The 12,381-nt window shown below is 43.8% G+C and overlaps 1 protein-coding gene across 4 annotated transcripts in view; it reads left to right on the top strand.

Annotated features, from left to right (window-relative positions):
* Positions 1 to 12,381, top strand: part of SLC1A2 (solute carrier family 1 member 2) — a 121,256-nt gene that overhangs the window by 91,225 nt on the left and 17,650 nt on the right. For all 4 annotated transcript variants that reach the window (XM_080641033.1, XM_080641032.1, XM_080641034.1 and 1 more), the window contains 2 exons: positions 4,784 to 5,017; positions 10,968 to 11,162. In XM_080641033.1, coding sequence (XP_080497159.1) covers positions 4,784 to 5,017; positions 10,968 to 11,162 — 429 coding nt within the window. The remainder of the gene's footprint in view (positions 1 to 4,783; positions 5,018 to 10,967; positions 11,163 to 12,381) is intronic.

Genomic DNA, 12,381 nt, shown 5'->3' on the forward strand with positions numbered 1-12,381 from the left:
TTAAACACACTCTAACCCCCACCTCCTGATCTGTGAAATGATGGATTATAAAATCCACATCAGAGAGTTTCTGTGAGAATTAAGTGAAATTGCAACCAATAGTTGTGGAACTTTTCCTCCGTGCTGGCACCTGTCTAAGCCCTTTACATGCACTAGTATTTTTATTGTTGTATTTTGATTCTTATTACTACCATCAGTTCCATCCATAACTTTTGTTTCTCTCTGTTATGAATTCTTTAAGAAGCCTGCAAAAAATCTCTGATTCTCAGAAAAGAGAGAGAAAGTGAGAGACCCTTGATTTTGGTGTGATTTTCATATCCTCATTTTTTGCAAAGTTCTTTAAAATATTTTTTAAATCTTAAAAACTTAAACAGAAATGGAAACTTTTTATAATCTCACCATGATAGAAACATCAAGTGAGAAGTGAAATCTTTGCTCACCTTTTCAATTATCCCTCTAAGTTAACCCACCATCCATCCATCCATCTGTTCTTTCACTCCACAAATATTTCTTCAATGCCAATAAGAATTTTGGGCATTTCTGAAAGAATGCTAAATAATACAGAGAAAGATTCCTACCCTCATGGAGCTTACATTCTATTGAAAGGAGAGAGGGGAAAAAATAAAAGGAAGGAAACAAAAATCCATATAGTAATCACTGCTACAAAGTCAGTAGACTGGGAAACGGGATAGAGAGTTATGGGGAAAATAGAAGTAAGGAGTGAACTCTCACAGGTGGGGTCAGGGAGGGCTGTCTGGGAAAGTCACTTTTGGTGAAGACCTGAAGACTGAGAGAGAGGCAGCTCTATAAGAATCAAGAGAATTTTCCAGGGGGAACAAAAGGAAGAGAGTCAAAAGGAAGGTCTGGAGTAGTTGGAATGTGGTTGGTAAGGAGGGTGGTGGTGGAAGGTGGTGAAGCTGGAGAGGTGGGCAGCCCACAGGGCCCTACCGGCCACCCCATCATCATGAGTTGAGCTTTTATGCATTTGCCAAAGGCGGTCCCCAGAGGGTTAGCAGCCTGGAGGCTCTATGAACTAATGCCTTTTCCATTCTGATGGAAAGTTCTAACCCACATATGGTAACTCTCAGCCAAAGTCACTCCTTGGATAGACCTCTCCCGAAGTGGGCAAACTGGAGATTTGTGTTCCTTCCTGAGCCTGAGCACAGACAGTGCCTCTGAGTAACTGGAATGTATCTTTAACTCTTTATTGACCTACTCCTCCAACTCTGCATTCTCTTGAAATCCATTCCAAACTGGCAGGCTGGCATTGCTGTTGGAAATGTGTGGGACAGAATCAGAGTGGCTTTATGGCAAGACTGAGACATTTTTGTGTTCACTGAAACCAAAACTCCTAAAGATTTAACTCCACTTACCTCCACTCCAAGTGTCTGGCCTACCATCTGTCCTGTGCTCAAAAGTCCTGAGTGAATTTAGTGGGTTAAGACCAAACAGGCCTTTGAATAAACTGAAGCTTAGTAAATGGTTTCCAAAGGCTAACCAAGCAATATCTGCATTACTTCGGTTGCAGATTAGATTTTATTCCTTCAAACACTGGTTTCCAAGCATGTCAGAATTACCTTGGGAACTTGTTTAAAATGTTAATGTCCCAAGGCCAGCTCCAGGAAATTCTAACTCAGTAGGTATGTGATGGGCTTGGGGAATCCATTTTGTTACCAGGTATGCCAGGTGATTCTGAAGCAGGTGTCTGTGAAGGCACAGAGACACTGACTGAGCTCTGGGTATGTGAAGTACTGTGAATGAGTTTGTGGACTAGAGAGCAGGCCCTAAGAGAGGCATCTGGGTGGGAACCTTAGGATGGCAAGGACTGAGGGACAAAGTGCGCAGAGGAAAGAATGGATGACGAAGCAGTAAGGAAGAGACTCGACAGGCCAGTCCTGGATGAATTGATGACTTTGAAAACAGCGCCCAGAGCTGAAGATACAGCCACTCTAAGGGCTGTGAGCTCTGTAGTCATTTCCTTCTCATTTAAAAACTGGTCCACCAATTACTGGGCATCACTTGGCTTCAGAACTCTCGCTGGAGCCCTCAGCTTCTTTATGCACGTTGGTTTATGGCTTTGATTGTTTGCTTCGGCTCAGAAGCTTCCAGTGGTGACCTTGAACCCTGGGCATTTGCCCTTCTTTTCCATGCCGGGTCGTTTTCAGTGAGATAATTCATTAAGATGGAAACCCAAGAACTGAAAAGCTTCAGCTTCTGAGTGGAGGCTTCAGCTACATGTTTTAAAAATGGGTGCAGGAAAGTAATGGCCCTAAAATATGTCATAAAACAAAGACTCTTTCCTTGTCCTAATTAATGCTCATTCTAGTTCCAGAGTTCAAGGTGTTGGGTCAGCTAGAGCCCTGCTTGCCATATTTATCTCCCCTAACACTCTACCTTCTGGCCTTTGAATACACCCCATTTATTGTGGGAACTCCTGTTTCTCCCAGAGAGCTGAGTGCTCTGAGGCAACCTGTTACCTCTCTAATCCATCTGGCTCTGGTTCACGTGTGTTCTCCAGGGAACTCTGTAGCTGGTCTTGCTTGGCAAAGAGCCTTGAAAACATTTTCTTTCCAGTCTACAAATTGTCCCCAAAGAGCGGGAAAATTGGATGGCACCCCAAACAGCTTATGTGTGTGTTAGACATCTTTAAAAGGTGATGGGTGCTTTGGAAAGAATTAATCTCTTGGCTTATGAAGATAAATGCTTGCTGGCTTTACGGGAAGGTACATTTTGCTCAGTTATTTAAAATCTCAGGGAACAAGGAGCTGGCCCCCGAGATTCCCCACTGATCTATGAGCTGTTGTGACCACAGGCACGGCAGCAGCATGTAAAATGGCGGGAAAGCCAGGGGTTTAAAGCCATGACCTCCTGATGCCTGCGGAAGCAGCCCTCACACATGGTCAACCTCCACCCCAGGGAAAGGAGAAGTGCGGTTACCAGCAGCAGCTCCTCAGGGAGGAGGGCAGTTGCTATGCTAATGTCCTAACGAATTCATTCAGTTACAACTTGCCTCTTTCAGGAGAAGGTTCCTCTTGAGAAAATATTTTGCTTATAAAAACATCCACACTTGGTTGACAGTAGCCTGTGAGATGTTTTAGAAAGCCTCAGTAACTCAGACTTGACTCAGTAAGCATGGGTGAGGAGAGGACACAGGTGTATTTAGGGAAACAGAACATATAAGGATTCCTGTGTCAGGCGTCAGAGAAGTAATGGTGCTGGCAGGGATGGGGGAAGGTGGTTGACAGTGCCTACGTGTGCATGTTCACAATGTAATCCTCCCAGCAACCCCTGGAGGTTGGAGGGGTCTCTCTAAGCCTCGACTGGCACATCTGTAAAATGGGAATGAGTCACTAAGCAAGGTCATGCAGCTGGTAAGTGGCTGGATGAGCTCCATGTTTTATGTAATTGGGTATAGGACTCTCTTCTACTCCTCACAGCTTCCCTTTAGCCTGGGAAGGGCTTGCTCCAGGCACAGTTACAAAAACAAACAAAAACAAAACAAAAAACACACCAACCTCCCGAATCTGGCATAGGTGCTCTCTCCCTTTTTGGCTCCCTTACTCCGGTTGGGAGCCCCATCCCAGGATTTCATTTTCCTCAGAGACTTGCTCTCATAATTCTTAATAAGATCGCATCGTTCCCACAAACATTTTCATTTCTGTCAGACAGTGTTGCAGCCTGAGCGAGTTGAAGCTCCAACGGCCCCAAACTGGGCGAGAAAAAAGGGATGTCGCCAAACATGTGACAAATACACTTGAAATGCGAGAGAACATGATTAGCTTACTGAAGAGTGAGGACAGCAATAAATTGCTCCCAAGTGCTCTATAAAATAATAATAATAATAAAGATGTTAAAATGAGCTTATATAGGATACATTGGTACAGAGTGAATCGTCTGCTTATCTACAAAGAGCTACGGTTGCTCATTAAAGGGAAGTGGTTTGGCTTGGTAAGGGGGGAAAAACCCTAGTCCTGCAGGTTTACAGATCTGAGATTGTTCTCCTCTTTCTACTTTCATGGTCTTGGGCTGGTTATCTAACTTTGTCCAGCCTCAATTTCCTCATTTGCCAAATAGAGATAATGATACCTATATTTTAGGATTATGGTAAGAATTAAATGAGGTGATGTGTGTAGAGGGCTCTGTTAGAGAGCCAGTGTTATTGCTAGAGTTAGTATGGAAAGGAATACTTTCAGACTTAGAAGTGATAAACCACATTTCTCTCAAGGTATTGTTGACACAGATGATTTTCTTGTTCTGTGTTTCCCCCTCTCTCTTTCTCCCTCTTAAATAGATTTCCTATCTTCCCAGGTGAAAACAAAGCAAATTTACAAACACCAGTTCATAATTTGTCAAAACTCTAATGAGCTTTCTGAGAAACTCAAAATTTGTTCCCAAGTTTCAAGGCAGGAGCTGTGGAAAGACAACTCAAACAAGACTCACAAAGATGTAACCTGTGGTCTCTCAATGTTAAGATGGGTGCTTCCCTAAGAGATGGTAAAGCTTGTCACAGCTATTCGTAAAAAATTGCCTGAGTAACAACGCTTGCTTTTGGATTTTTTATCAGCAGGAGCCACCAAATCCATGGGCCAGATTTCAGATGATGCAGTTAGTCTGAAGTAACATGTGGCATCTACTGAGTCTCATGGCCCAGCCCCTTTTTCAGCAAAACTCTGATGATATGCAAAGTTTACATCAGGGTGCAGCAACATAGGAAGGCCCAGATGTAAATTCTGAATCCCATAATGATTTCATCATTGTTTTCTTTTCCTTTTATGTTTTTCAGGTACTCCCCACTGGGTATTGCCTGCTTAATCTGTGGGAAGATCATTGCTATCAAGGACTTAGAAGTGGTTGCTCGGCAACTGGGGATGTACATGGTCACGGTGATTGTGGGCCTTATCATCCATGGGGGCATCTTTCTCCCCTTGATTTATTTTCTAGTGACCAGGAAAAACCCTTTCACCTTTTTTGCTGGCATTTTCCAAGCTTGGATCACTGCCCTGGGCACTGCTTCCAGGTAGAGAACCCAGAAATCACTTTTTCTTTCTCTCTGCTCACTGTTTTATCTTCTTTGCCACTTCCTCGTTTTCAAAATCCTTCCCAACACAAAGTTCAGTGAGAACACTTTTCACATCTTACTAAGATATTTTTTGAAAAAGGTCAACACTTTGTATTCTGGACTCCTACTAGGAACTTCTGAGCTTTCTGATGAACATTTTTGCTGCTAGGCAAACTGTGTTGGAAACATGACTTCACATGAAATTTACCAGATGAATGCATGCTTTCTATATGTATAAAAGCCTAAGTGACCATTACAACCGGTTGACCGGTCGCTATGATGATGCACTGACCACCAGGGGGCAGATGCCCAATGCAGGAGCTGCCCCCTGGTGGTCAGTGCGCTCCCACAGCCAACCTCCCATGGCCCCTCCCCCCCCCTCAGCTGGCCGGCGGCCCCCATCGGCCTCAATCACCAGCCAGGCTGAGGGACCCCAACCATGCACAAATTCGTGCATCGGGCCTCTAGTTAATCTATAATGCCTAACTTGCCACATGTAGCATTTAGTTATTTTAAATGTTCTTCAAAAGGGTATAACAGGGTGTTGTTCTATTTAAGAAATTCTGCCACCTGTGATTTGAAAAAAAAAATCCTATCACAAAATACAGTCTATTGGAGTAATTTTTTCAAAAATAGGAGAATGAGCTTTTAGAGGATAAATGGTATGCTGGGTGAGAGTTTTCAAACAAACCAGAAATCAGCCCAGTCTTTGACCTTTCTGCCGCATTGATTTTGAGAAAATCAGGCTTGACATTGACTCGACATGCTCCTTCACGACCTAGTTCAACCACCTCAGAAGCCAATGAGGACCCAGAGATACTCAGAGAAAACAATTTTTTTATATCATCTTGGACTGAATTTAACCAAAACAAACAAGCAAGCACAGATACATAAGAAATGCCTGGTAATTTATTCTTCCAGTCTGCAGTCGTTGTTTGCATTTCCTGGGGTCACAAGCTAAGACTGAGGTCATGAAGCAGGTGGCAGGGAGGCTCAGCATTATCTCTGCAGCCACGTCGGCAGGCCCTTGTTGCAGAGCCCATGACCCCGCACTGCCAGTGAGGTGGCCGCTCCGTGACACAGGGCAACTGAGCAGGCAGCCAGGTTTTCCTTAAGTGACCTAACAGGCACATCGTGGTGACTGTCTGGGAAGCCAAAGTATATTTCCATGTTGCAAATCAATGAGGATTCAGGACTAGGAGAATGTGGGGTTTCAGGAAAATCTGAAATCTACGCAATCGTGGGCTCTAGATTCTACATCATTTTCTAAGGTGAAAGGAAACACTTCAAAATTTCCTTTTTCTTTTTGGGGGCCTATACATTTCCTATGGCTGTGTATCTCTATCCATAAAGATCCTCTGTCTTTGGAGAAAAAGTAAATCTCTTTTTTCCTCCTCCAAACATAAAAACAATTATGTTGAGTTTTATTTTTGCTTTCTGGTTATGAGCATGGTATGTGCTCCTTGTGAAAAGTTCAGAGAGTGAATAAGTTTTTGAGGAAGACAATGAATATCACTGAAAGGTTAAAGTGGTAGTGCACAGGCAGTCTAAATAACCATCTCAGATGGTAAATAAAGAAAAATTAAATTTATTTAAGGAAAAGGGGATAGAGGAATGAGGCTGTCCAAAGGGAAGGGCTACACAGCACTGAGCCAAAGGGTATTGGGGTCATGACCGCAGCAAAAATATACTTGGGACAGTGAAACAAGGAAGGGCATAGAAGAAGTAACAGCAGAGTCTGGACTGGACTGCTTTAGCTCCTGAGAAGTCAGAGAAAAGGGGGCCTTGGAGACAGGCTCAAGGGGTTAACCCAGGACAAGCTATTGCTGCCCAATGCACCCCTGGTTGCAAGTCTTATGGGGTCCCTTAGAGGTTAGGGGATACATGCCTGTGGGGGAAGGAGAAGGGAGGAAGGAATGGCATGGGCATGCTCCTTGGAGGGAGAGCGCAAGCTGGGTCCTTTGTCCTGAGTGTATTTATCTCTTTCTTGCAGGTGGGAATCTTAGGGGAGGTATCAGGGGAGTGTCTCAATAGAAGATTCATCAGCTTTCCAGGTGTGGTCTTTCAGGGTCCAGGTCTCCACTGGTTGGTCTGTGTCAGGGCAGGGGATCATAAGTCAGTGTGGCTGGTCCTGAGGCAGCCACAGTGTCACCTGTCTAGTTTTGCTACTTTTCTGGGCCTGGAGCTGAAATACAACTGAGGCCTAGATGTTATCTTTAGGGAGGAAAAGGTCAAGGCGCCTAAACTGCCTGACCAGTGATATGCTCAGGGAGCACAGGTTACTCTGGAGGCAAGGTTCTTGTTTTCCCAGTTTTGCCTTTTGGTAGGCATCCAGGGCTTTCTGCCCTGGTGAGTTTTTGTCCCTGGAGCATCGTCCTTGCTCTGCTCCTATCTGTCTAACAATCACCAGTGATCCCACCACCCAGTGGTCATTGGTGGTAGGTAACCTTTTAGTTAATCTTTACAGTTACATAGCTTTCCGGTTCTTACTATACATAGATATGTAGACTGCTATTTTTCACTGGTCAACACATCATAAAAATTATACCTATCCTATAATATAGATCTCTCCACTATGTAAAAAACTGCATAACAGTACCCTGTATGTACCACACTACCACCCCCATTGCACCCTTGATGTACATTGAAGGCGTGTCTATTAAGCTGGACGGTGTCAAGCATCCTTGTAACTACATCTCTGCAAGGCTGTCCGATGACCCTCTTAGGATAGTGGGATTTCTGAGTGCAATGGTCAGCACGTTGGTGGCTTAAAACATATCGCCAGATTGCTAGTCAGGAAAGTGTGTTAGTTGAAGTCCCACTACATGGGTGTGAGAAGATGCCTTTCACCGCCTACTCACCCACACCGGCGGATATCAGTTACTTCAATACTTTCCAGTCTTATTGTGAAAAGTGATCTCATTGGACTTGCATTTCTTTGATTACAAGTGAGAGGAAGCATCTCTCTGTGTTCTCATTGACCATCCCGCCCTCCGCTCCCCCACGCTGTGAATTGTTTGTGATCTTAATTTCCCGTTGGGGTAGTCATCCTTTTCTGATTGGTTTTCAGCTCTCTTCATGTGTCAGAATATTAACCCATGTCAAATGTGACAAATAAGGTCTCCCTCTACTTTACATTTATCTTTAAATTTTACAATACTTTCTACCAATAGAAGTTTTTAGTTTGTGTGTCGTTGGAGCGGTCAGTATTTTGCTTTAGTATTTAGAATTTCAGTTTTGCTTAGGAACATTTCCACAAAAGATTATAAAACATTGCTTTATATTTTGTTCCAATACATTTATGGTTTTGATCTTTAGACTGTTTCAAAAATATTACTATTATCCTTTCTTTGAATAACTAGACATGTAACCCAGTACCTTTACAAGACAAGCTAAATCTTAAAGGAGTGTTTGTCTTTAAATCAGACAAGTGCTATGGTTATTTGACCAAAGCCACACAAATGTGAGACCCTTTTTTCCTCCTTATCCTGTATTTCATTTGAAAAAAGAAAAAGAAACTAGTGTGGTTTTAATCTTCAGTTAAAATGTGGATGTGGAAATTTTTTTTTTAAGAAAAAAACTTTTTAAGTCAACGTGACAGGAGTCACCTACTAAGAAGTCTCTTTGCCATCATGGCCAGAGGGGAAAATACAGAGCCGCAGGACAGCCAGCTAAATATCCTTTCACCCCTGGGACCTTGGACTGAATGGGCATGTGGAAGGGGCTGACTTGCTTTTCTCAATGGGCACAGAGGCCAGTGTCAGGGAGGCGGAAGGAGAGGGAATGGCCTGGGACACACCTCTCTGCCTCCCTCCAACTCCAGTGCACGCTGTTAAAACTAACCTGGGGAAAAAACTCTCAAGTATCTGATAGTTATTATTGGCAACATGTGAAGACTGTCATCAGCCATTGAGGCAGGAGCCCAAAAAATAATGTCTGGATGTGGAAGGACAGGAAAGAGTTAAAATGCTCAGGAATCAGTTTGACTTGGTTGGGTATATGTGGATTGTTAAGGCACAGAGCCTGTCCCATATAGAAAGTGAGAGTGTCTTCATGCTTTATCAGTATTTTCCCTAATCTGTTTAATTATCTAAGGGCCCCTTGGATGACATTTTGGGAACATGGATGAAATAATACAAATTAATGTATTCCAGTCCTCCCCAAAGTGTCCTTAGAGTCACACCATTGATAATCCTGGCCGCCAGCCATGGCTGGGCAGCCATTTCAGGCCAGTTGTGGTGTCCTGGCAACCTTTCGAAGGGGTCCCAGAAAGGGTGGAGTGGGGAAGGTGCAGATGAGAAAGGGACGCTAACTTCTCATGAAAGCAGTGGGGACAGCAAGCCAGGTACCATGGCATCCCCACCTGTGAATGAAGCCAGATTCTAACTTCTCTCCCTGGGTGTATTTCTTCTCCCTACCTAAGACCAAGGAGGGGGCCCAAGACAGACCCCTAACCTGAACTCACAAAGAACGTTCCAGTCAGATGACTCTGGCTTCTCTAGGTTGGTATTGGTAGCTTGTGAGTCAGTGGTTTGATAAGATGCAGGTTTAGGTGACCTGAGTTTTACAGCTTCCACTTCCTTGGTTCGGAACGGGCCCTGGAACCTGCATTTCAGGTCGGTTCTCTGAAGGTGACGGTCCTCTCCCACTCTCCGAGAAACTGAGACCTCAGCAGGTGACTGTGCAGCTTGGCTGGAGCCCTAATTCTAAATAGTAAAAGGAGGAACTATGACTAAAGATATAAGTGCAGGAGAGAAAAAAAACAAGAGAACAGGCTCTGTCAACATAGCTCAATGGCTGAGCATCAACTTAAGGACCATGAGGTCATGGTTCAATTCCATGTCAGGGCACATGCCCGGGGGTGTGGGGCATGCAGGAGGCAGCCAATCAATGATTCTCTCTCATCATTGATGTTCCTATCTCTCTATCCCTCTTCCTTCCTCTCTGAAATCAATAAAAACATTTTTTTTTTAAAAAAAAGCATGATAGAATAGACCACAAAGCACTCCAGTGGCACTCTGAGTATTCTGCATTGCTTTTCATGTCCTCCTACCCTCCCAGGCACCTCTGCTCACATGGAAATAATATCCTGGCCCTCAGTAAACCTTATCCTATAGGTCTCTTGTTTTAGAAGGTGCATGACCCTGTCAGGCATTCTGACCTTAGAGCTGGGTAATGTGGTCATGAATCCCCATGAAGCCTGGGAGGAGTGGGGGTGAAGTCACTCCATAGTGGGTCTTTGATGAGCTACAAAGTACATGCCTTTCTGCCCTATGTCGTTGGAGAGACTGTAGAGTTGGCCATTTATCAGGGAGTTGGAATGCCTGTGAGGGTCCCCAGTGAATTATTAGGAGCTTGGGTTCAAGCTGAATGGTGCTGAATGTGCTTGTCCAGCCTTTGCAAAATTAGCAGGCACAGCTCAGGGCAGTTCCCAGGGGCTGGACGCAACCCACATAGTCATCTTCTTGGAATCAGTGCCTCTAACATGAAATTATGGGTCATTCAATAATTCCTCATTCCATTTCACAGTTGACAGCTGATTCTTTTCTGACCTTACCCCCCTTCCATTTCAATTAATGTGGGCTTCAATATTAATCCAAGATGGAAATAGTGACCAAAGGAAAAAGAGAACTTGTAGCTCTGAGTAGATCTCAAAAACTTGAACCAATGAAAATAGTTTGCTGCCTATTAGCATGTTAATCAGAGTGAATTTGAGCCTCCAAATTACTCGTTTTTAATTTGGCTCCAGACACTGCTTTTTTGCATGTCACATTGCTCAACTGAAACAAAAGAACAAAAACGTGGTGGTGGCATTCCAGTTTCTTTGTTCTGCTTCTCTACAGTGGACCTAACTCTTCCCTCTCCCTCTTCCTCCCTTTCCCTCTCCTTCTCTCTCTCTGCCCCTCAGTGCTGGAACTTTGCCTGTCACCTTCCGTTGCCTGGAAGACAACCTGGGGATTGATAAGCGTGTGACCAGATTCGTCCTCCCGGTTGGAGCAACCATTAACATGGACGGTACAGCCCTGTACGAAGCAGTGGCTGCCATCTTTATTGCCCAGATGAATGGTGTTGTCCTGGACGGAGGCCAGATTGTGACCGTGAGGTGAGTGAGATGGGTGGGGTGAAGCTCTGAAACAACCTTCTTACCTTGCCCCCTTCCACACTAACTCGGTTTGATAGGGGCCACTTGAATTTCAGTTCTCCTGGCAGGAGAATGATGAAGGAAGTAACAGAGGAGAGGAATGATTGGCTGTCTCAGAGGGAAAAGACTGTGGCAGGGGAGAAGCAGGCTCATACCAATGCCTTCTGCTTGTGTTGGGCATATGAGATTGCTTTGGAAACTTGATATTATTTGAATTTTAACAACCCTGTGATGTCGCAAGGCAGTTATTCCCTATGCTCGTTTAATAGATGAGGAAGTGCAGGCTTTGAGGGGCTTGGACGTTTGTCCAAGGCTACGTCATTAGTAATGAGCTAGCAGGGCTGTGTCTGGGGCCAACGTTATCTGACTCTGGATCCAGTTTGTCTTTCATTAAAACATGCTCCCTTCAGCATTCCAGGTGGTGATGGATGAAATGATGAAATACTGCAAGGAAGAGATTCCTCAATCAACATAAAACATTTAATTACAAATAAATAGCAAGTAGTTTTGTTTTCAATAAAGCTATTTTTACCATATGTATCATTTTAAAAATTTAGAAAGAATACTTTTCCAAGAGGTCATTAAAAACACATGGCTTCTCCATAACCTTAAAGATCACACCTACTTGCCTATATTAATTTACCCAATTCTCACAACCACCCTGTCAGCTCAGGCGGCTATAATAAGATACCATAGACTAAACGGCTAAACAATAGAATTTATTTCTCATAGTTCTTTGGTCTGGAAGTCCAAGATCAAGTTGTTGGCAAATTCAGCTCCTGATGAATGCCCTCTTCCTGGCTTGCATATGACCTTCTTCTCACTGTTTTTGCTGACATGGTCTGTCCTTCATGTGTGGACAGAAATAGCTGACCTCTTAATTTTCCTCTTATAAGGGCACTAATTTCATCACGAGGGCTCCACCCTCATGACCTAATTACCTCCCCAAAGCCCATCACGTTGGAGAATGGGGCTTCAACAAATGTATTTTGGGGAGATATAACTCAGTTCATAGCAGCACTATAGAGGGGCCTCAGTTTCCTCATCTGTATAATGGGGACAATCATCACATAGTCTAGGGAGGTTGACTATACACATAGTCACCTGTCAATAAATGTTAGCTACCGGAATTATTACTGTTCTTGATACTAAATGAAATATAATACTCCCAGAACATGAA

Source organism: Plecotus auritus (assembly GCF_963455305.1).
Source record: "Plecotus auritus genome assembly, chromosome: 9".
Taxonomy (NCBI): Eukaryota; Metazoa; Chordata; class Mammalia; order Chiroptera; family Vespertilionidae; genus Plecotus; species Plecotus auritus.